The sequence below is a fragment of the Amphibalanus amphitrite genome, unplaced genomic scaffold (genome assembly GCF_019059575.1).
Source record: "Amphibalanus amphitrite isolate SeventyFive unplaced genomic scaffold, NRLGWU_Aamphi_draft 000454F_arrow, whole genome shotgun sequence".
Taxonomy (NCBI): domain Eukaryota; kingdom Metazoa; phylum Arthropoda; class Thecostraca; order Balanomorpha; family Balanidae; genus Amphibalanus; species Amphibalanus amphitrite.
Genome location: NW_024881948.1, coordinates 199,362 through 225,029, shown reverse-complemented (window position 1 = coordinate 225,029; position 25,668 = coordinate 199,362). Strand labels below are relative to the sequence as shown.

At 46.0% G+C, this 25,668-nt stretch overlaps 1 protein-coding gene across 1 annotated transcript in view; it reads right to left on the bottom strand.

Annotated features, from left to right (window-relative positions):
* LOC122391792 (probable glutamate receptor) overlaps positions 1-17,298 on the bottom strand; it is a 43,613-nt gene extending 26,315 nt beyond the window's left edge. Inside the window, exon 1 of the mRNA XM_043386037.1 lies at positions 17,042-17,298. Within this exon, the coding sequence (XP_043241972.1) occupies positions 17,042-17,207 (166 nt within the window). The 5' untranslated portion in view covers positions 17,208-17,298. The remainder of the gene's footprint in view (positions 1-17,041) is intronic.
* Between the last annotated feature and the right edge of the window lie 8,370 nt (positions 17,299-25,668).

Here is a 25,668-nt window from a genome sequence, read left to right as displayed (position 1 = left end):
TAAAATCGATATATCTCAAAAATTTTTGGAAATTTTTTCTTAAAAATTGCACAGGAGACGTCAAATTGATGGGGGAGAAGGTATGCCAAGTTTCAAGTAGATAGCGAAAGTGGTTCATGAGTTATTCAAGAAAAACCGAGGGGGGGGGTCGGATCCGACCCCCCCCAGGCGGTCGCGGGTTAAGAGATCAAGACAAAATACAAACATGCATAGCAATTGAACCTGAGATCACTAAAAAGTAACCATTTGAAACATAACCCTCGCTGGCCGAGGGGGTGGGTGCCGCCCCCCCCCCCTAGTTTTTTTCCCCGATAGCTCCGAACACGCTGGCGATAGAGAGCTGAAACAATTAACCCGGCAGGCGGTGGGCCTCCCGGCCACCTTCCGCGCGGTGGAAGGGGGGGGGGCATTTTTTTGCCCCCCCCCCGTATCTCCGAAACTAACGGACGTGCACTTAGTTTCTGGAAAAAGATTGATCATCCGTATCTTTAAAACTATTAAGGCTATCAATACAAACTTTCGTATAGTGAATATTCATTCATTTGGGAATGAGCATGCCAAAATTCAGACCAAACCGACTATTTTTTTCATACAGAAAGGAGCTTACAACTAAGTCATGAACGCGGAAAAGAGTGGCGGAATTTTCACAAAAATAACAAAAATTCCATAGAAACAACTTCTCTTCCCACTGGCGCTTTCTAGGTATTGCTAGAAAGAAAGCTTGTGCCATTAGAGGAACGGCACGAGCACGGGGAAGTGCGTGGCACATGCACAGTGTGCAGGTGTGTTGAATTGTTGATTCGTGGCGAAAGTGCCCCAGCAGAAGAGGCTCGTTCTGGAAAAAGGTATTCACCATCTTGTGAGCGTTCCCGATACGCTTCCCGTCCTCCCGTTTTCCATGTTTGTAAGAAAAAATTTAAATTGTGATATTGTATACCAAAAAGGGTAGAGACACCATGATCCAGCACTCGGCAGCCGATAAAAGCAGCAGAGGAGCAATGAGACATGGATCTGTAAGCTATCATATAAATGCTGAGTGCACAGACGATTCAAGCAATCACCTGTGGATGCTGGAATTAGATCACCTAAAACGGAAATTTTATGCAATGAAGATGGGGTAAAACACTACCTCGAGAAGCAAACGTTCACAAAATGTGGAACCTTAGCCTGTTGACCACTTTTGACGCGATCTCCTGGTCAGTGGACCGCCATATCCCCACGTGCGGTATCCAATCATTATGTTAGCCCTATGTAGCCAATGCCGACGTCGATATCTTTTGACAGCAGTGATTAAATAAAGAAATTTTGTCACATTGGGAACATCACTGCCCGAGGAAAGTATATATGTCATGATCACACCACAATGCAGTCACTGTGCGCGCGGAGCGCTGGATCTACGGGACGGCGCACATGTACCGTTTGTGAGCCGCGAAGGGAATCTCCTTGGCATATCTCAACGGCGACCGAATGGGGACTTTTGAAGACGATATAGTACTAAGGAAGATGTTAAAGGGACTATCCCACCTTCTAAAATGTTGTTAAAACCAGTTAAATTGTGCCCGACTTTATAGATTGGATGACCAGGAACACGGTTCTGGCATTTATTTTTCATTAAACATCTTAGGCTTCCCATATTCCAAACACAAACTTTCAAATATGTGACGTCACAGCCCAAAATTACCTCCTTCCCCGGGCCACATTTCTGTCATAAAGCTGATTCTTTTTGCTCTGTAGGCACCACAACAAAGTTCAGACCAAGTTTAAAGCGATTTTTCAACGAACAAACCCATTTAAATCAGAATGACTAAACGAGGTGACGTCACACTAACGGTCGCTCTATGTTGAAGATAGGGCCTTGCACAAGGCCCATTTTCAAATGAAGGGAACGAATTTCTTCAACACCAAGAGGCCGCGGGGGTTGCAACCTAGATAGATAGTGGTTTCTGAACCTCGCCGCAAACTTGGCTATCTCAACTCAAACCCCATGTTAAAGGTGGGATAGTCCCTTTAACCCTCGCATGTGTGCGGCGTTTGCCAGCTTCTAATGTGTAGGGGGGGGGGTCGGTTGGACCCCCCCCCCCTTGCCGTTTGGCCCCTGATCAAGCTAGAGCTTCGCGGAAAAAACGAGCGTGTTGCCCGTAACGAGAGGAAGCCGATGATACCCAATTTTAAGGTCCTAGGTCATTGGTTGACCTTCCAGGTCAGGTCAATGACCCAAAGTCGGGAAAATCGGGACCTGTTAGAAAGTCGTAAAGTGTGGCTGCTAAGGGGTTTTTCGAGGTGCTAATCACGAATATCGTGTAAGTTTTGATCACAGATGATGTCTTGAAGCATTTAGACCAGGTCGGGTCAGGTCAGGTCAGGTCAACCAGTAGGCGTCGTGACGGGTATGCGTAGTACGTGTCAACCGCCTCTGACAGCTTCGTAACATGTTACGAAGTCACCAAAACTACTTCGTAAATGTTCAAATGGTTGCTAAATTCGAATTCAGCTCCAATAACTAGCCTAGAAACATGTAAAACTCGAAAAAGTGACCCGAGGTCACCCGAGGTCACCAAAGGTCAATGACCTGACCTGACCTTCAGGTGACCTTGACACACACGGGAGTAACATCAAATCACATGTTTGAACGTTTGAAACCACGAAAAGCTTGCAAACACGCGGCTAGTGCGAGCCGACATACGCGAAATCGCGATTCCGGCCAAACATGGTCTCGGAAAAGAGGTCACAGGTCAAAGGTCATTTGGGTCAGGGTCATGAAATTTTCAGGGTAGGTGTAAAATTGATCAATGCGAGGGTACTGAAAGTTTCGTCGCAATCGGCCGCTTTTTACGCGAGTTATTCGCGAAAAACCATGGGGGGGTCCATCCGACCCCCCCCCCCCTACACATGCGAGGGTTAAGTGCATATTAGCCGTTTTCACGACGGAACTTTCGCAGAGGAATTTATTTGATACCTGAAAAGTACCTACTCTTTGAGGCCTTAACATCCCTCAAACTGAAATATTTTATGTTCAAAATAATTTTAGAAGTTTAAATCCGGGCATTCTTTGCCCTCAAATCACTTATTTATTTACAAACACAGCAATTTTCGGTTCTAGTAGCCCACCTTTCGACTATGAGGTATCAAATCAGCGTGGCAACTTGCTCCCTCTTTGCTCCCTCGGGTATCTAATTCCGGAATTCTTAAAAACAATGAAAGTATTTATCGAGTTCTCTTTTATACCTATTCAGTTATGTTTTAATGGTGATTAAAATATGACAAATTTTTTAATTAGGGTAAGGTGCCTAATTAGCGACCCTTTCCGATTTGCGACCTACCTCCCTACAGAAAAACTGGCAGGAGAAAACGGGGTAAAAACATCGTCAAAAGGTCAGCCAAACTTTGGTTATCAAATTAAATTACTTTCCGGTCGTCGATGTTTCTGGTGGGACGTTTCAGGTGAGTTTAAATAAAAATGACCAGTTTCTTATCCAAAACGTGTGTGTTTGGGCCCTCTGATGAAAAGCGATGCACATTAGGATGATGCACCCTTTTTATTCTGAATCGACATTCCTTTTTCAATGGATTGCCGTTTTCCCATAGTGAATCGCTCAACTGTGCACAGCATGGCGGTTAAAAATGTGTCGCAACTCATATTTCCTATTTGCGCCTGACATGGTCGCAAATAGCTCAAGAAGGGAAAGAAAGGGAAAAGAGAGAAATGAAAATGAGGTGTTGCTGAAGCTTGCAATGTGTGGCAGGGGATGCCAAATGTCGTCACCGACTGCGGCGGTGCCGAATTCAGCGCGGACCTCGAATATCATGCGAGATAGACCGCAAAATTTGGGTTTCCGCCTTCTTTTCGCCTTCGGTGCATTACGTGATCAGTTTTTACTTACGCAAATGTGTTGGATAAACGTCCCTGTTCGAGTGATTGAGTGCTTTGCGTAGTAGGTTACCTTTTTGAGATCATATTTTATCTTTTCAGGCGTCGCATTTTTTGCCATTTTTAATATGGGGAAACCCATAGACTTATTAGCGACCCTCCCCGGTCGCTAATCGGGAAGAGTTCCCTATTAGCGTTTTTTGCAATGGTTTGCCAAAATGCTCACTACAAATAAGTTAGTGAATATTGGGGCAGAAAATGACTATATCTTAATGGAAAAATGAACGATCTCTCCGAAAATCAAGCCAGTAATACAGTGGCACCCACAGAGCGTGAGCAATGACGGTTCAAATTAAGGGGGTCGCTAATTAGGCACCTTACCCTACATTTCACATAAGAAAAACACGCAAAACAATGAAACAAAAATAACTACGGTGGAAATAACCAATCAGCACCTCAGTAGGATATGACGTCATACAAGAATGGTGTTGAAGGCCGTTTGCAGTCCCGGCCGGTAGGTCACGTGACCGCCGGGAGCCTCGGGTCACGCGGCGGTCGGGAGTCGGACGCGGGACGTGGTCGCGGGTGGACGCGCGGGGCATCATGCTTTGCTTTGCTTGCTTTGTCAACTTAATATAACTTACGATCGCATACGTGTGAAACCCAAACACTGCTCAGTGCCCTTAGAAATTGAGTTTTGGAAAGCTCAAGTCCCTATAGCTCCTCAGGTCGGCAACAGTTGAAGCCTCATCTGGACTAGTGAAAAAAGCGAGGGTAAGGAACCTTGTGTTGCTTTTTCTTTTACCGTTATAATTATCTCAAACCATCACAATTTTGAGTTGCCACATTGTCTGGTTCACTACATTCGTGTAAAACTTGGTGAAGGCTGGTGGCTCAAAGAAAGGTGAAGATATTTCTTTAAGTGCCTAATCCGTGAAATATCCCGGCTTTACAAATCTACACTTTTCATTTTTTCCACGATACATTTTTTAAAATTGTTAAAATTTATTCAACATTTGTTAAAAGGGGCTTTGGTTTTGTGTAAACTAGATCATAAAGTTTACTATAGTTTTGTGCAAAACCTGGTGGCTGAAGAAAATAGTAATTTTGCTAAAATGATGTGCGGAAATTTGTTGCTTTCCAATTTCCAAATCAAATTACTCATACCTATATTTCATTCAAAATTAGGAGGCATTATTACTGTTTTTTCTTGCAACATGAACTGAGTTTGGGTACAGTGCTCCGGAAACGTTGTGGAACTTTAAGCTAGCTAGAGCAGTTTCCATAAAAATTGTTTAGATAGTTGACATGGCATGTTGACAACGGTTTTGCTGTTTCTAAAAAAGTGAAAAATATTTTCCTGCATTAAACAGACACTGCATGTTATTCTCATAAGCTATCGAATGTGTGTGCGTGTGTGTGTTTTTTTAAGCTGTCAATTGTAACTTCAGTTACTTCACTTTAGAACATATTGCCCAGAATGCGTCACTGATCATGAGCTGGTATATCATATCATATGTAGCAAGTACATAAATGGGAATAGTGTGTCATGAATTTTTGTGCATGCTTCTGGATCATCTGTAAATACATCAAAGGCTCGGCTCAAGAGTGTCCTGCCGACCAGCTTATGCCCAACCCTTTCTGTCCGCAGAACGTCTTCCGTCGCCTGCGACTCCCGCACGCCGTTTGCGCCCCGGCCGTCCGTACCGGTCTTCGCGCTGCGAGCCGCGCTGCTGGAGTTCGCGGCGGCGTCGTGGAGCTCCCATCGGGACAACGTGTGATGCCCGCGTCGAGCTTATAAGCCGTGAGCTTCGATTGGCGGCTCACGCGGTCACCAGCTGTATGTACAGCCTCGGCCCCGACGACCCCGCTAATGGCCGAGACCGGCATACCCCCTGCATGGGTCCGCTGTCCGGCGCAGCGCTGGCCGCCCGCATGTTACGTTCGGCCGTATCGCTGCCCAGCGGGAGCGCGCTCCACGCTGCGGTAGAGGTACACGTTGCGACCCGACTGAGGACCGCAACCGGATGGTGAGACGTCGGCCTCTGCGCCCTGGCCGGGGTAGGCGTGACCGACGTCACAGTGGAGGAACACCCAAACAAGACCAGCCCACCGTCGGAGCAGCATGGAAATATCATGTTCTGCCTGGACGTCGGACCCGGCGGCCGCAGAGCACCTGCACACGTGCGGAGAGGGGCGCTGGAGGCGCGGCTTCTGACATCCCGCGGCGCGGCTGCTGGCAATACCTGACAACGGCGGCAATGGAGGCGGTTGGGAACAGCTGCAGCAATGGTGATGGCGGTGATGGCGACATGGCGGTTTGGGACTTCATCTCAGCGCGGCCGCCGCCCAGGCGCCGCTGCGCCCGGCTGCTCAGCCACCTACCGGATGGCGGGGTGGCCCTTACGGCCCTCACGCCCGTTCGGTCTGCGGCCTCGTTCTGGGGTGGCGGTCGCGGGGTTAGCGGCGTTGGACTTCGTCCTTTATCCAGACTGCACCGTACCATCTGAACGGATGGATCTGCCAAGAAAGATGACATCCAAGGCGGCTATGAGGCGATCACAAAGCTTCAGCAAGGGCTTCTCCTTCATGGGGCCGGCCGGCCGTTAAGTCGCAACACCGGCTGCCGAGTGCCAACAGCTGCGTGCGCTGGCGCCGACGCGTCGTGGGCCGCGCTGCTGACGCTCAAGCTGCGATATCAACCATCTATGAATAAGTGGCAGCGGTGGCGGCTTGTCAGTTGTTAACGTGCCTTTGCAGACGTTGTGAATAGCCCGCGTTGGAATCGCATGGTTGGCAACACCACGCAAGCTAAAATGGGCTTCCTTGATGAACCTACTTTTTAAGCATTGTAGCCTTTGTAATTTTTTATGTTTTGCTGTAGGTATTATTTTCTACATATATACTATATAGGCACTCACGTGCTTTGAATCGCGCAATGCAATTGAACCATGGTAAAGACAATGATAAATGAACTGAGAGCTGACATGCCCCATGCTTTGTGTGTGTGTGTGTTTTTTTTTTTTTTTTTTGGCGAGTCGATAAAAGTGGTTTTGGACACTGGATGAGTTTTTAGGGGTGTGGTGAGGGGGAATGTAATTCCACAGACCTTTTGTCAGATTCACCAATGCAGTAGGTCTGTGCGGTATTTAGATATCGGAGCATTCTTTGAAAGTCGTGAATAGGGCAACTGAGTACCTACCTATAGCCGTGATATTCCCTCACAAAAACTTCTTTTAAATAACCGGGGATAAGTACATAAGCAGAGTAATTGCTATTACGAACACCTAGGTATCACAATGCTGAGCGAATAGGAAAATCTATAGATGGAGAATTGTGCCGCGTTACGGGTGCTCGGGCGCAGCCAATCCAGCGTTACCCCAGCGGTGACCTTGACCCGCATCGTCTGTCTCGGCTCCAAAGCCAAACCGGCGTGGAATGGGGAGCGCTCGAGCACTCATGGTCCAGCGCAATTATCCACCTGAATCCATTCCTGATACACATTTGCTTGCTCATAGTCATGTAACCCCGGTAAATTCATCTAACTTTCATATTGGTCGCTCCATAGACAGATGGCCACAGATATCAACTTAAAAGGCCATTGTTGCATTCATTTAGTGGAGATCATTAAAGAGCCGTGATAGGCCACAAGTCGCGTGACATCATACGTGTAACAACCAATGACGTCGGCCTGCAAAACCCAATGGAAGCGGCTAGCAGCGTGCAATAAAACAGGGCGCTGCTTTCTAAATGTCTGTCGTGCGCCATAAATGAATATATCTTTTGTAGTGTGGCAACTCAGTATCTTTTTTTAACTATTGTACTAGTATTTAATAATTTTCATAATTTTATAATTGTGCTTACGCTTTATGTTGATGTTAGTTACGGAGCGAGCGAAGCGAGCGGAGTCTCATTACGGAGCGAGCGAAGCGAGCGTAGTCTTTCCTTAGATTAACGGAAATTTCTGAGTATGAGCGGCCGGCCGGCCGGCCGGCCGGCCGTGGTCACGCTTTTGCGAGGCTTATATCTCAGCAACCACTTGACCGATTTACACGCGGTAATTTTTCTAGGGTAGCTTCATTCCTTCTACCAAGTATTGGACTATTCCCGATGCATGTGGGTGACCCCTTATGCACGTGCCACGTGCAAAACGAAGAGGTGTCACTTTTGTAATTGTTGCAATATCTCCGTAACTACTTGGCCGATTGCGCTGAAAGTTGGCATGTAGGTAGGCACCCACTAGGCAATGTATATCCATGTGCCAGAGTTGGGGTGCTGCTGCACGTGCGCACGTGCAGGGGTCGATTCCAGATCTCGAGAACGGCTGGACCGATGGCGCTCAAATTTGGTACATGGTTAGGGACCGGTTAGTAGGGTGCCGTGCAAAAGTCAGTTGGGACCCATTTTGCACGTGCGCACGTGCAGGGTGCCGCTTCGAGATCTCGAGAACGGCTGGGCCGATTGTGCTCAAATTCGGCAAATCGCTAGAGACCGGTTAGTAGGGTGCCGTGCACAAGTCAACTGGAGGTACCCCTCGAAATTTCGCACGTGCAAGGCTCACCCTCTCGCTCGCTCCGTTAGTCGCCCCAAAAGGCGTTATACTGGTACTGAATTAAGGGAAAATCCTGAGTATGAGCGGCCGGCCGGCCGGCCGGCCGTGGGGACGCTCTTCAAAAGCTAATATCTTAGGAACGGGACATCCGATTGACAAGCGGTCTTCTTTACTGAATGTCACTTGGACGTAAAAGTTCTGTGGTGTGATGGCCACCATGCGTTCTTGCCAACCACCGCACGTGGCGCGTGGTAAAGTTGGACATTTTTTAAGAACCCCCAAAATTGCAACCTCAATAACGGCACAACGGCTGGGCCGATTGAATTGAAACTCGGTACACAGTTAGGTCTCCATCAGATAATTCATCTGCATGTGTTAAGGTTGGGGTGCTGCTGCACGTGCGCACGTGCAGGGGTCGTTTCCAGATCTCGAGAACGGCTGGACCGATGGCGCTCAAATTTGGTACACGGTTAGGGACCAGTTAGTAGGGTGCCGTGCACAAGTCAGTTGGGACCCATTTTGCACGTGCGCACGTGCAGGGTGCCGCTTCCAGATCTCGAGAACGGCTGGGCCGATTGTGCTCAAATTTGGCACATCGCTAGAGACCGGTTAGTAGGGTGCCGTGCACAAGTCAGTTGGAGGTACCCCCTCGAAATTTCGCACGTGCAAGGCCCACCCTCTCGCTCGCTCCGTTAGTCGCCCCATAAGGCGTTATACTGGTGATAAATCCTTAGATAAAGTAAATCGATGTGATATTTAATAGAAAAATAGCAAACTAACGTGCCATTCATTCGAAAGCTGGTAAACCTACTAAAAAGAACTACTAAAATTCCTGAGGAACCAAAGGATTAAATTGGTATCAAATAGATGCCTGCTATTCCGTCGTGAAAACGGCCATTAGCGGATCTATTTGAAGTCCATAACCCGCTAGCCATCGCCACACCTGAACCCGGAGATGCCGCGCAATTTCAACAGGGAGCGTCTGTATAGCACGTGGGCTGTAGACCGCCTGGGAGGAGAGAGCGCCTAATTCTTTTGACAACTCTTAACTATTGCTGCAATTTATATATGTGCCAAATATCATCTTAATCCAAGTTCAAACACTAAAGTTAAGGCAGCACAAACTTTTTCCAGAAACTAAGTGCACACCCGTTACTGGACGGATCCGGAAAATTCAAACGGTGTTCGATAGCCCTGTCAAATTTGTCGAGATAAACCAAATTTCATTGACCACGGAGACACCTATGACGTCACAGGTCAGGTAAAAGATAAAATTTTCGTATATCGTTGAGAGCTGCTGCGAGGAGCATGATAAATGTAGGAAGTATCATTAGAATATATGACCTTATTACGAGCGAGCGAGCGCAGCGAGCGAAGTGAGTCTTTTCAATATAACGGAAAAATCTCAGTATGAGCGGCCCGGCCCGGCCCGGCCCGGCCTGTAACGCTTTTGAGAGGCTTATATCTCAGCAACCGCTGGACCGATTGGCCTGCGGTCTTTTTTGTTGGGTAGCACCATCCCTTCTACCCCGTAATTGACTACTTTTGATACATCTCAGTGACCGTCGTGGCACGTGCCACGTGAAAAGTCAAGGGTGTTCCAGCTGTTTTGCAAAAGTAGTGATTTTGAGAGGCTCATATCTCAGCAGCCGCTTGGGCGATTGACTTGCGGTAATTTTTGTAGGGTAGCAGCATCCCTTCTACCAAAAATAGGATACTCTCGATGTATGTGGGTCACCCCCATTGCACGTGCAAAATACAACAATAAGAGGTGCCAAATTTGTTCCCATTTCAGTAACTCGGTAATTACTGGGGCGATTTCGCTGAAACTTGGCATACAGGTAGGCACCCACCAGGCAATGCATTCCCATGTGTTGCGGTTAGGGTGCTACTGCACGTGCGCACGTGCAGGGGGCGTTTCCAGATCTCGAGAACGGCTGGGCCGATTGCGCTCAAATTTGGTACACGGTTGGGGACCAGTTAGTAGGGTGCCGTGCAAAAGTCATTTTGGACCCCGTTTGCACGTGCGCACGTGCAGAATGCCGCTTCCAGATCTCAGGAACGGCTGGGCCGATTGCGTTCAAATTTGGCACACCGCTAGCGACCAGTTAGAAGGGTGCTTTGCACAAGCCCGTTGGAAGTACCCTCTCGCCCTTCCGCACGTGCAGGGCTCACTATCTCGCTCGCTCGTTCTTCGCCCAAAAGGCGTTTTACTGGTATGATATATATGATATCTTAGGGGAGAGTGGGGTGGGTTGTATCAGTTTTTACTCCGAGACCCATAACCTCGTAACTATCCGTGATAAACTCATTATTTCCTTACTATCTCCTTCCTTGATTCTTCTGCTTTTTTGTGCAAAGTAACTTTTTCGCTACCTCTACCAGTTTTTCTTCTACGGTCTGCCGAATAAAACAATGTTTTTGATACAACTTGCCCCATGGCTTGGGTGAGTTGTATCACATGGTGGGGTAATTTGTATCACTAGGTATTTCACGTTTCAGGGAGTGTGCTTGCTACTGGCTTTGAACATAACAACAACATTAAATGGGGTTAATACAATGTATATGCTCAAAGGCTTCACTTTTATTAGACCAAACTTAGGTCAATGCAATCCGAACGAAACATCGAAACGAACGAAACATCAACAGACTAGATGCAAAAGTGTCCCGTTAAGAGCAAAGAAGCCAACACATTGTGCCGAAATGGAACGAGTATTGACTAGCTACCTACAAACGCGAGACAGGGCTTAGCTTTCGCGATCAAAAGCAACGTACTCATGCATACATACCTACATGTTACAACATACCCCACCCGGCTCTGATACAACATGTACCTCGCCGCCATCTTGGAAAAAACATCTTCGTGCTCAAAAACAGCGGACAGCTGGAGAAATCCATTTTCACTAACGCAGCCTTAGAACCTACCCTCACCACCGTTACAGAGATCTTTCAAATTCGTGCACATCTAAATGCCCAAAACACACATTTTCTTGCAACTCATTTTTTTAGAATGGCATTAAAAAAAAAAACATAAAATCGGCTCTCACCTCGAGACGCGTCCACCCAGCCACACGACAGAACAGGGAAAGATGGCGCCCGGAAAACCTCGTCGGCTGGTCGTGTCACGAGCGCTATCTATTGGATAAGTTTGGCACAATTCGCCCTGATACAACTTGGACATGATACAACTCTCCCCGCTCTCCCCTATATGAATATATGATATATGTCTTTTGCCTTGTACGATTTAACGAATTCGATTTAGACGAAGGTCTGTGACCGAAATATTATCAATTCATCAATAAATAATCATTCTCATTCATTTGGTCATTTTTCGAGGAGAAGGTCATATATTCTAATGATACTTCCTAAAAGATAAAATGTTTCACCGTTCACGGGGTTTCTAGGGAAAGCGCTATAACACCGAGTAAAACGCATTTTGTCGAAAATCAGCGATAGGGCGTCAGTTGTCTAGTACAAATGTTGCTATTAGAGGTCACTGGTCATACCAGGTCAGGTCACAGGTCAGGTCACCAAAGGTCACCAAGGGTCACCACATGAACCCACCTTTACTAAGGTTGTGCGATGCATGTTTTATGGCCAGTGTTTCATTTCCAACTCGATGGTGTTGGTTATAAGACCATCAGGTACGGTTTGGGTCACTTTCTGGTGGAGGTCAGGTCAAGGTCAGGTCAAAAAAGGTCAAATTTCAAAGTTGATATTTATGCATAAAAATAAATGGGTATTGATTCGATGCAGCTCGTCACGGGGAGTCTAATGGTGGTCTTTGTTTTGCGCTACGAGGTCTAGAATTGCTAAAAAATTGAGTTTGAAAATTTGACGTCATTAATTTTGAACAGTTTTTTCGCTATAACTTAGCCTAAAAAGAGGTATCGATCTCAAATTTGGTATGTAGATAGAGGTCGGTAGGAACTATCACATATCTTCCGGATTTTTTTTCGAAATTCAAAAATCTTTTTGGATTTTTCGGCTATTATATTCAAAATCTATTTTTATTTTTGGGGGTCAAAATCAATAAAATTTCAAAAATCCAAGATAGCAGTTTTGTAGCCCTGTAAATTCTACACCTTTTAGGTATGTCTGAAACATTTTTCTGTATCTCTAAAGTTGTAGGTCTGACAGCTCTTCTCGCGAAACCTTTTTTTGGGGTCGAAAATGGCAGAAATGACGTCACTCTTACGTCATTAGCGTCCAACCTATCAAAGCCTTTGGAAAAATTTTTGGTTACAATTTGCAATAGCTATTCACGGGAGGGTACTGAAAGTTTGGTGACGATCGGCTCAGCGGTTCTCGAGATATCAAAAAAACTAAAGGGGGGGCAAAAAAATGCCCCCCCCCCCACCGCCTGGAAGGCTAATATACCTGACCTTTAATTCAAGCCGAATCTTCTGACACCAACCGCATTTTCGAGTCAGGTCAGGTCACTGACCTATGACGTCATAAGTGAACCTCTGCACGGTCTTCAGATGTCGCAACTTCGCAACGCCCTCACTGTCAGAGGAGCTTTCACAAGGAAATGAAACCTGCAGGACCTATTATCCATTAGGAGTCTCACAACTAACATATCTCGGATTTTTCTTAAAGGTCATATGAGGTCAGGTCATTTTCGTGACCTCACCCTTAAGTCATTGGGGAAAAATGAAAACTGCTATTCTGGCGCCGGAAACGATCTCCAAATATTTCAAGCACACAGAATCATGATTTCATGCACTCCTTGCAAGATTCCATGCGTCACTTTTGCAATGTTGACCTTGTTTGACGTCATTTATGACGTCATTAGGGCCGTATTAGTTTTTCGTTAATAACTCCCGATCAAATTGAGCTACCGAGTCGGAAAAGCCACCAATCGACTCAGAGAGACCTGCCGAATCGAATCATATGCGACATGACCTCCTTCGATCAATTTCGTGACCTGGAGGCGCTGACCTGACCGTGACACGAGGTCAACGCAATAAGTTGACCTCACCCAAGCAAAAAGTAGGTACCGTAAACCGGGGTGAGTTGATATGGATTTTGAGGTTATTCTAGATTTCTTTAAAAGCCACATTCATTTACGGAATTCTTTTTGTGACAGTTTCATGGCACATGCCTTGGGGAGGCAATCAGCAAAAATGAATAAAAAATGTATATATTAAGCCCCTTTTTTAAAACGCCAAAGTTCATATCAACTCACCACCCCCTAGGGGGTGAGTTGATATGATTTTGGATTTTTCAAAATTTCTCGGCTAAAGAAGCTCAGAGGTGAGTTGATAAAATGCCAGTGTTTAAAAAAAGGATGAGAGAACACATCCTGAAAGAAACCATTAGAAAAATGATAGTAGTTTGGCAGCAGACCTCACATTCATGAAAACGCAATCATGTCCAACACAGCGCTATAAAAATGGCTTGATTTTAGCAGCATCATTTTTTCGCTTTATGATACTTAGTTTTACTTAGAACATTCTGAACTTGGCTAGTCACGTGTCCTCAAGCCAACGGTATCAAAACTGGCAATATATTTTGGAATTACAAGTGTACTTTCTTGTAATTAAAACACATTGTCAGTTGCGGGTCAAGGTTGATATGCCGCTGACAGAAATAATGGATTAAAATGAAAGAATACATATACTTCTAAGCTTTTGTGGACTGGTAGTCAACAAAATATTTATGAAGTGATTTGAAGCGAATCTAATTCGGACTGTATTCTATCAGGTGAAATAAGCGACATAAAACAGAATTCGGCATCAAAAGCCAAAATTAACCCTCGCACTTTTAGGCGGGCGAACGGACCACCTCGGCTTTTCGCACATAACTCGCGCAAAAAGCGGCCGATCGCGACGAAACTTTCAGTGCCTCTCGAGTTTATCATTTTTACACATGTTCTTAAGATTTCATGACCCTGACTCAAATGGTTTTTGACTTGTGACCTGATTCTCGAGACCATGCTTGGCCGGAATCGCGATTTGGCGTAGTCGGCTCACATTATCCGCGCATTTCCTGTATTTTTGTGATTGTAACGTCCAAACATGTAAATGATGTTGGTCCCATGCAGTATTGTGGGTGTTAACTGTCAAGGTCACCTGAAGGTCAGGTCATTGACCTTTGGTGACCTCGGCTCACTTTTGGAGTTTTACATGTTTCTAGGGTAGTTTTTTTCGGGCCGATGTCGAATTTAACATGCATTTGATCATTTACGAAGTAGTTTTAGTGCCTTCGTAACATGTTACAACACCGTCAGTGGTAGTTGACACCTGACACACTCCCTATGGATAGCCGGCAGGACACCTACTGGTTGACCTGACCTGACCTGGCCTGGCCTAAATGTACGAAGACACATGTGATCAAAACAAACATGACATTCGTGATCAGTAACAGCCAAAAAATAATAACCTCGCTTTACGAACTTCAAATAACCCCTTATTTTCCCGACTTCTGGGTAATTGACCTGGCCTGGAAGGTTAACCAATGACCTAGGACCTTAAAGTTGGTTATCATCGGCTTCCTCGCGTCTCGGGCAACACGCTCGTTTTTTCCTCGAAGCTCTAGCTCCACCAGGGGCCAAACGACGATGGGATTCCAACGGACCCCCCCCCCCCCCCTTATACGTTAAACGCTGACAAAACACGAATACAGGCGAGGGCTAAAACACCAGTCAATTTCTTTATATTGTTTGTTCCATTTCATTTTGCCACTCATTCTCGGTTGGCAACTGCCCAGCAGGAAAACTAATAAGTTTCACGAGATCAGAATTCCCGCGCTGTTAGCCATACAGAAACGACAGTTCTGTCATTTTCGAAACCACGAATAATAAAACTTTTTTTTAATCTGTATGTATATAGGTGTTCTATAGTGTTCCTTTGTAGCTTGTAGGGAGCCATCTTGAGACTTGACAGGGAGTTGTGCTGACTGCTGTGCCTTTTTCATGTTAGGTATGTCCACAGAAAAAAAAACTTTGGGGTCGCTGATGTTAGTTGTCGGACCTTCGTCCCCGTCTTGAGTTGAGAATTGAGATGTTAGTTTCAAACGTTTCGGCCAGTTACTCTCCGGCCGTCGTCACTCGTCAGGTGTTCTTAGAAGGACCTGGATGTTGGTGGCGTTGCGCCGTACGCGTCCAACCGTTCGAAAGCTCCTGTAGTCAGCGGGAATCGAACTCGGGTTTTCCCGGTGATGGTCCACGGTTCTAACCACTCCACTATCGAGGCAGATTTGACTATGGCGGGAGAAGTTACTTGCTGAAACGTTGTGAAACTAACATCTCAACTCAAGACGGGGACAAAAGTCCGACAACTAACATCAGTGATACTAACAGGCCTCGTCTCAAGCATCCAGAAAAAAAAAAAACTAAAGCTTTTGGGGGTTGATGGAATGATGTGGGGAGAGAAAAGGAGAAGAGTTGGTCTAATTGACTTTGTCTTACTTGCAGACCCATATTTCATGCTAATTTGCATGCATACCAGCCTGGTATCAGCTTTTATCATGCATATCAACTCACCACTTGATGGCATATCAACTCACCACCTGTCACTTTTCTTAAAATTATAAAAAAGCGTTGTTATAGGTGAAACCCAAAACTACCTGGGATCAACAGTAAATTGATGGTAGTTTCTTTCCCAGTGCATGTTGTTCCATGAATATCCACCGTCTTTGCTGTAGGGTGGGGACTTTTCCTTAGTTTCAAAATCAGAAGAAAAAAAGGACTTTGAAAAAAGTAATGTGTTAAGAAGGCACTGCACCACATGCATGCCTTTCTCAGCTCAATGCATCCCTTATTGGATGCTTCACTTCACAGAGAAATAAAACTAAAAATTGGTTTACAAATGGATGAGCAGCACACATTTTAACATTTTTCGAGCAATTTATATCAACTCACCACCCCATATCAACTCACCCCGGTTTACGGTATATCATTCCACGCGCCTGAGCGAGGCGAACACGATACTGCCAAAATCGTGGCTCTGCGACCATTTTTTGCGAAGTTATTCACCAACAACGGAACCGTACATACCTTGGGGCACTTGACTTGACCTCAGAGGTCACCGGCTGACCTAGGCCTTAAAATCGGGTATCAATCTCTGCGTCTCGTAACGGCGCACACGCTCATTATCTTTTCGCGACGCGCTGGCTCCACCACGGGCGAAACGGTGAGGGGGTCGTAACCGCCCACTCCCCCCTCGGCCGACGCGTACGTAGAAAACCAATAGGTCCGGCGAGGGTTAATATCTGAATGGAATATTGAAAATAAAGTGTGTTCACTACTACTCGACCTCGACCCTGAGTTAGCAATATAAATGGACGTGGTCACCATACTTTTAGCTACGTTAGAAATGTTTCCTGACAAACATTCCTATAATGAGCTGTTTTCCATGACTTCTTTAATTACTTAGTTAGACGAAAAGCTAAAAGAGCCCCCTCTTCGGGCCCTGGTGATCGGGATTGCTCCCGTGCTCAGCGGGGCTAGCGGTAAATAAAACTTTAGAAAGGTTATGGAGCATTAGTGGTGACTGAAGGCTCTTTGGCGGGTGGTGGACAGTGGTGACTGCTAGATGGTGATTCGCTGGCGTGACCGGCGGGTGGTGACTGGTGACTCACCGGCTGGTGATGAACGGTTGCGACTGGTGACTCACCGACTGGTGATCGGTCGTGCACCAGCACCAGGTGAGACGCGTCCTGGGCGCTCAGAAGGTCCCACACCAGTTGCTGCACGCCGCTCCAGGCGGAGCCGCACGCCGCTACTCCGGTCAGCAGAGAGCAGAGCAGGAGCGGCTGGCAGAGCCACACAGCGGCCGTCATACCGCCCAGCTCAGACCGGGTGCCGCCGGCAGCAATCAGTCGTTACTTATTATGGCGAATTCGCAGCAGTGCCCAGAAAGGGAGCTGGAAACTGAAAGGGTCCAGTAAAAAAAGTATGTTTTAACGCAACAAATATACAACTTAATGTTAAAAAATCATGTTCACATTAGCAAAGGCCCAAACCATTGCTGACGTGGTACAGTATGTTTGCTGTTTAAATAGGTACCATTGCTGTACCAGGTACCTATATATCTGTGTTTCACCAATTTGCCGGTATTTTGCCTCCTCGAGTATTTTCAGTAGATATCTCCGAAATGTCTATTACTGTTCTCTATTTCTATTTGCCTAGTTCACCAAAAATGATATCTGAGGCCAGATTTACCAACAGAAAAATAGCCGCCTGCCGGAATTTTTTGCCTGAAGACCGCTTCACATACGGAGCGTAAGCGCTGGGCCCGTAAGCGGATAGGGCTTCACCGTTTACGCTCCGTATGTGAAACAGTTTTTAGGCCAAAAATTCCAGCAGGCGGCTATTTTTCTGTTGGTAAAACTGGCCTCTGATCTCGGTGGTTCATGGATATATTTTTCTATAGACGATAGCCTTCGCCAGTCTCACCTTTTCACCTTGGATGGAGCAGCAATTCTGGATGGAGCTGGATGGATTGCGATGGGCGCCCACCGCTCGGTGGCGGGCTGCGCTCTGAGGGCCGTCAGCCCAACTGGTCGGGTGCCGGTCGGCCGACGGGCCGACGGGCGGCTGGCCGATGACTAGGGGGGGGGGGGGAGCCGTGCAAACGGCCGCTCCCAGGGCACCAGGCTTGGGGCTGGCCTTCTCTTCTTCGTGAGAGTCTCCAGCGGCGTCGCGTAGTGGTGTTCATACAGCCTTTGGTCATCGGCAGTTTTCATATGTGCTGCTGAGCATCGAAGCCCAATCATGCATCTCGTGGCATAATACAAGTAGGTTTTCGCGCTATTCCCCCGTGATTTGTAAATTTTGAAGACAAAAAAATGTTGTCATATATCGAAACGTAATGTCAAATCTGGAAAAATATGTTATCTGACTATACCTACATACTATTGTTAAAATTAATCAAAGTGCTGGCGAGTGTTTTGCTGCGATGTTGTCGTTCAGTTAGTTTCACCTCAGGCTCTAATAAGTCAAATGGTTCAAAAATGTCAAATCAGGAAATTTTGAACTTGTCTACTTTCAGAGCCCTTTGATCTGAGCCCCAAGAATGGCAATAGTACAGGTCTTGCGCGTTTTAGCGGTAGGTTTTGCACCTATAAAATTGAGTGTACTTCAGGCTATATCTTCGTCGTCTTAAGCTTTTAAGTGTTGAAGATGCGATCGACTTGTTAAGTAACAAGCCGGCCATGATCGTGTAAAATGGCTTCATCGTAGATCGATTAGTTTCTGAGATATAACCGGAAATGTAAAAGTGCAAAACTTACCGCTTAATCTATGTACTTACGTCCTCGGTAATCTTCCAGATTTCGGAACATTGTTAGCCGCTGGACGACATGCGTGGGGGCCGGGTCAGGTCAGGGAGTGGATGCCGAATTAGGTCCCCGTGCAATGTTCCAGCACACGCTCACGCCTCGAGTTGTTACGATGTTGCACCGTCACGGCGCCGGAAGAGGGGGCTAAATTCCGTGCTGCGAACTGATTCAAATGTCTGCGACCACTCCCGCGGCTCCTCGGCTCTGCTACAGATGCCTCGCTGGCACAAAATGACCTACATGCAGATATTGGAAATTGATCGATTTAAAGATCCACGACTAACACCACTTAGGTACCTACCTACTTCCCAATGTTCAGGCACCGCATTTTTTTTAGTATGTGCTTACAAATACTACTCAGACGCAGCTCCTTCATCTCCATCGCATCACTTTGTCGCTTTGCACGTGCGTCGTTTTATGTGTCGGAAAGTCTCAGACCTTGTGTTTGTATGTACACAAGACTTATCGCAGCGCGCCGCTCCTCGCAGTGAATGCCGAATTAGGGCCCCCATTCAATGTTCCTGGGTGCCTCTAAGTGGTATTATTGTAACTTGCATGAGCTGCTCATCGGACGTTTACCGTTTTCGTTTATGAGGGCCATAAATCAATATTGCCATGGATCCTCATCGTAGAGTAGATAGGCCTTGTGTTTTCAAGGCATCCAGGCACCTATGTAGATATACATCAATTTTATTCTTCGCGCCGGACCTATCGAATTTCGAGAAGGAGGGTGTGGAAATCTCTTGCCGTGTCATCCTATCGAGCAGGAGGCTCGCGGAAAGAAAACATGTGTATACGCTTGTTAGCGACACATATATGTACCGTTATGAGCCGGGCGATTGCTTTGCGAATTTAAGATCTAAGGTCAGCTGGTGAATTCTGAGGTCAGGTCAAGTTGTTATTTAGTAGGTGTTCGGTTTTGGTAGATATTCTCACCACAAAAGGTGGCAGAGCCGCTTTTTTGGCCGAAACAGAGCCACGCAGAGACCATCGTGTATGTACTTCACGTCCTGGCGCGTCGAATGCTAAATTTTTAGCTTGGGTGAGGTCAAGTTAGAGTGCTGACCTCGGGTCAAAGTCAGGTCAAAGTCACTCAGGCCACAAAATTGGTCGAAAGCGATTATGTTGCGTATCAAATGGGGAGGCCATGTCCTCCTGGCCTACTCCGGATACACCACTCCCTCAAGCATTTTGGTTTCGGGGGACGTGTCCCCTCCGACCTCCGACCCCGCGGTGGTCGGAGGTCGGAATGGGAATTCCATGGGAATGGCGCGTGTGATTGTGAGCATTCGTCAGTACACTCTCGTTGATATAGCGAAAGAGAAAATAGCTGTCGATATGGACGTCTAAAAGAAAACTGAAATCCGTGGCGTCCAAAACAGTAAAAAGACCCCAAAACAGGGTTGTATACCAATCAAGTCGATTGAATTGATTGATTTGATTCAACGCGTATTTTGAGTTGATTGGATTGAGTCGATTGACTTTTCAAGATGACTGGTTGACTGACTCGTTTGACTTTAGCGACTGGTTGACTGATTTGATTCCCGAAAATTAGAGTGACTCGTATGATTGAGTCGATTGAATGGAAAGTTCAAATAAGTTTTAGTTACGAAAAATAATGACACCAATTGATGACATCAAAGATCACAAAACTACACTGAAAACTGCTTGTCATCACAAGTGCAATATGGGGTAGATGGCCAAATAAAGAACAGGGCCTAAACATGAACAGCCAACTTTGACTTTCAACTGCAATAACTGCTCCAATCCTGGTGACAGAACCTGGTGATGCACCTACCTACCTTTCTGCACTCAGCAGGAAACGTTTTTTTTTAATCCAGATGATAAAGTGCAAGGCCCTATATACTAATAAAGTGTGATTAATTAATAATTCACATCTCCACATCTCCTCAGAAACAACCCACTGAACTCTATAAATATCTGAAACCCACGTTCGTATAATTGCATGCAGATTGATATCAATCTCGTACATGCAGATTCCGGACAATTTCAAATCGGCTCAAAATGGGCATATAGACCAAACAGGATACGCTGATCACGAATCCGAAGTCCGTTCCGCGGCACATATGAAACTTTTCCCGGAATTTCCGAATCCCGAATCTGCATGCGGATTCCGGACAATTTCAAATCGGCTCAAAATGGGCATATAGACCAAACAGGATACGCTGATCACGAATCCGAAGTCCGTTCCGCGGCACATATGAAACTTTTCCCGGAATTTCCGAATTCCGAATCTGCATGCAGATTCCGGACAATTTCAAATCGGCTCAAAATGGGCATATAGACCAAACAGGATACGCTGATCACGAATCCGAAGTCCGTTCCGCGACACATATGAAACTTTTCCCGGAATTTCCGAATCCCGAATCTGCATGCGGATTCCGGACAATTTCAAATCGGCTCAAAATGGGCATATAGACCAAACAGGATACGCTGATCACGAATCCGAAGTCCGTTCCGCGGCACATATGAAACTTTTCCCGGAATTTCCGAATCCCGAATCTGCATGCGGATTCCGGACAATTTCAAATCGGCTCAAAATGGGCATATAGACCAAACAGGATACGCTGATCACGAATCCGAAGTCCGTTCCGCGGCACATATGAAACTTTTCCCGGAATTTCCGAATCCCGAATCTGCATGCAGATTCCGGACAATTTCAAATCGGCTCAAAATGGGCATATAGACCAAACAGGATACGCTGATCACGAATCCGAAGTCCGTTCCGCGGCACATATGAAACTTTTCCCGGAATTTCCGAATTCCGAATCTGCATGCAGATTCCGGACAATTTCAAATCGGCTCAAAATGGGCATATAGACCAAACAGGATACGCTGATCACGAATCCGAAGTCCGTTCCGCGGCACATATGAAACTTTTCCCGGAATTTCCGAATTCCGAATCTGCATGCAGATTCCGGACAATTTCAAATCGGCTCAAAATGGGCATATAGACCAAACAGGATACGCTGATCACGAATCCGAAGTCCGTTCCGCGGCACATATGAAACTTTTCCCGGAATTTCCGAATCCCGAATCTGCATGCGGATTCCGGACAATTTCAAATCGGCTCAAAATGGGCATATAGACCAAACAGGATACGCTGATCACGAATCCGAAGTCCGTTCCGCGGCACATATGAAACTTTTCCCGGAATTTCCGAATTCCGAATCTGCATGCAGATTCCGGACAATTTCAAATCGGCTCAAAATGGGCATATAGACCAAACAGGATACGCTGATCACGAATCCGAAGTCCGTTCCGCGGCACATATGAAACTTTTCCCGGAATTTCCGAATCCCGAATCTGCATGCGGATTCCGGACAATTTCAAATCGGCTCAAAATGGGCATATAGACCAAACAGGATACGCTGATCACGAATCCGAAGTCCGTTCCGCGGCACATATGAAACTTTTCCCGGAATTTCCGAATTCCGAATCTGCATGCAGATTCCGGACAATTTCAAATCGGCTCAAAATGGGCATATAGACCAAACAGGATACGCTGATCACGAATCCGAAGTCCGTTCCGCGGCACATATGAAACTTTTCCCGGAATTTCCGAATCCCGAATCTGCATGCGGATTCCGGACAATTTCAAATCGGCTCAAAATGGGCATATAGACCAAACAGGATACGCTGATCACGAATCCGAAGTCTGTTCCGCGGCACATATGAAACTTTTCCCGGAATTTCCGAATTCCGAATCTGCATGCAGATTCCGGACAATTTCAAATCGGCTCAAAATGGGCATATAGACCAAACAGGATACGCTGATCACGAATCCGAAGTCCGTTCCGCGGCACATATGAAACTTTTCCCGGAATTTCCGAATCCCGAATCTGCATGCGGATTCCGGACAATTTCAAATCGGCTCAAAATGGGCATATAGACCAAACAGGATACGCTGATCACGAATCCGAAGTCTGTTCCGCGGCACATATGAAACTTTTCCCGGAATTTCCGAATTCCGAATCTGCATGCAGATTCCGGGCAATTTCAAATCGGCTCAAAATGGGCATATAGACCAAACAGGATACGCTGATCACGAATCCGAAGTCCGTTCCGCGGCACATATGAAACTTTTCCCGGAATTTCCGAATCCCGAATCTGCATGCAGATTCCGGACAATTTCAAATCGGCTCAAAATGGGCATATAGACCAAACAGGATACGCTGATCACGAATCCCAAGTCCGTTCCGCGGCACATATGAAACTTTTCCCGGAATTTCCGAATTCCGAATCTGCATGCAGATTCCGGACAATTTCAAATCGGCTCAAAATGGGCATATAGACCAAACAGGATACGCTGATCACGAATCCGAAGTCCGTTCCGCGGCACATATGAAACTTTTCCCGGAATTTCCGAATTCCGAATCTGCATGCGGATTCCGGACAATTTCAAATCGGTTAAAAATGGGCATATAGACCAAACAGGATACGCTGATCACGAATCCGAAGTCCGTTCCGCGGCACATATGAAACTTTTCCCGGAATTTCCGAATTCTGAATCTGCATGCGGATTCCGGACAATTTCAAATCGGCTCAAAATGGGCATATAGACCAAACAGGATACGCTGATCACGAATCCGAAGTCCGTTCCGCGGCACATATGAAACTTTTCCCGGAATTTCCGAATTCCGAATCTGCATGCAGATGGATGGACGGACTTCGGATTCGTGATCAGCGTATCCTGTTTGGTCTATATGCCCATTTTTAACCGATTTGAAATTGTCCGGAATCCGCATGCAGATTCGGAATTCGGAAATTCCGGGAAAAGTTTCATATGTGCCGCGGAACGGACTTCGGAGTTGTGATCAGCGTATCCTGTTTGGTCTATATGCCCATTTTGAGCCGATTTGATATTGTCCGGAATCCGCATGCAGATTCGGAATTCGGAAATTCCGGGAAAAGTTTCATATGTGCCGCGGAACGGACTTCGGATTCGTGATCAGCGTATCCTGTTTGGTCTATATGCCCATTTTGAGCCGATTTGAAATTGTCCGGAATCTGCATGCAGATTCGGGATTCGGAAATTCCGGGAAAAGTTTCATATGTGCCGCGGAACGGACTTCGGATTCGTGATCAGCGTATCCTGTTTGGTCTATATGCCCATTTTGAGCCGATTTGAAATTGTCCGGAATCTGCATGCAGATTCGGAATTCGGAAATTCCGGGAAAAGTTTCGTATGTGCCGCGGAACGGACTTCGGATTCGTGATCAGCGTATCCTGTTTGGTCTATATGCCCATTTTGAGCCGATTTGAAATTGTCCGGAATCTGCATGCAGTTTCGGGATTCGGAAATTCCGGGAAAAGTTTCATATGTGCCGCGGAACGGACTTCGGATTCGTGATCAGCGTATCCTGTTTGGTCTATATGCCCATTTTGAGCCGATTTGAAATTGTCCGGAATCTGCATGCAGATTCGGGATTCGGAAATTCCGGGAAAAGTTTCATATGTGCCGCGGAACGGACTTCGGATTCGTGATCAGCGTATCCTGTTTGGTCTATATGCCCATTTTGAGCCGATTTGAAATTGTCCGGAATCCGCATGCAGATTCGGAATTCGGAAATTCCGGGAAAAGTTTCATATGTGCCGCGGAACGGACTTCGGATTCGTGATCAGCGTATCCTGTTTGGTCTATATGCCCATTTTGAGCCGATTTGAAATTGTCCGGAATCTGCATGCAGATTCGGAATTCGGAAATTCCGGGAAAAGTTTCATATGTGCCGCGGAACGGACTTCGGATTCGTGATCAGCGTATCCTGTTTGGTCTATATGCCCATTTTGAGCCGATTTGAAATTGTCCGGAATCTGCATGCAGATTCGGGATTCGGAAATTCCGGGTAAAGTTTCATATGTGCCGCGGAACGGACTTCGGATTCGTGATCAGCGTATCCTGTTTGGTCTATATGCCCATTTTGAGCCGATTTGAAATTGTCCGGAATCTGCATGCAGATTCGGAATTCGGAAATTCCGGGAAAATTTTCATATGTGCCGCGGAACGGACTTCGGATTCGTGATCAGCGTATCCTGTTTGGTCTATATGCCCATTTTGAGCCGATTTGAAATTGTCCGGAATCTGCATGCAGATTCGGAATTCGGAAATTCCGGGAAAAGTTTCATATGTGCCGCGGAACGGACTTCGGATTCGTGATCAGCGTATCCTGTTTGGTCTATATGCCCATTTTGAGCCGATTTGAAATTGTCCGGAATCTGCATGTACGAGATTGATATCAATCTGCATGCAATTATACGAACGTCTGAAACCCCTACAAAAATAACTGAAACAAAAGCGCCGTTTTCGTCTCGCTAATTACGTTTACTAATTTGCTGCATTGTTTAATTTGCAGCAGAACGTTTGTTGATCCTTTTCTCCTGAGAGCCTAAGCATAACATATTTAATACATTTCATTTTCCTTAAAATATTTTACCGAATATTATTAAGTGGTTCAATTTCAAATGAAATAATAATTAAAACGAAATTGGTGTTGTACAACCGATTTATTTTATGATGATCTACCATACTACATGATAATCAATGACGTCATCTTACCAAAAAATCAAAAGACGTAGAATAAGGATTTATAAAAGCTTAGCATACTTATTGGCGAAACGTTTTCTTTGTATTTTTTTCGCAGTCGCACCGTGCCGTTTTCGCGTTTTAATTTTCTTTTTTCTTCTTCCTTTGTCCTTAACTTATCCTGTGGTTCCAGAGTCCCTGTCCTCTCCATTTCCTTTTAAATATATTTTTGATGCTCATCCCTATCCCCCAGTCCTAACAGTTTCAAATTGTATTGCAATAAAATGTTTTGAATTCTTCACACATAACCTATCTACCTTCGTTGGTACTGTTGGTAGCCGGTGACACATCTAGGGGGTAAGTAGGTACCTACCTGCTTTCCGGCTGTCTTCATAAAGCATACCTAATGAAGTCAAA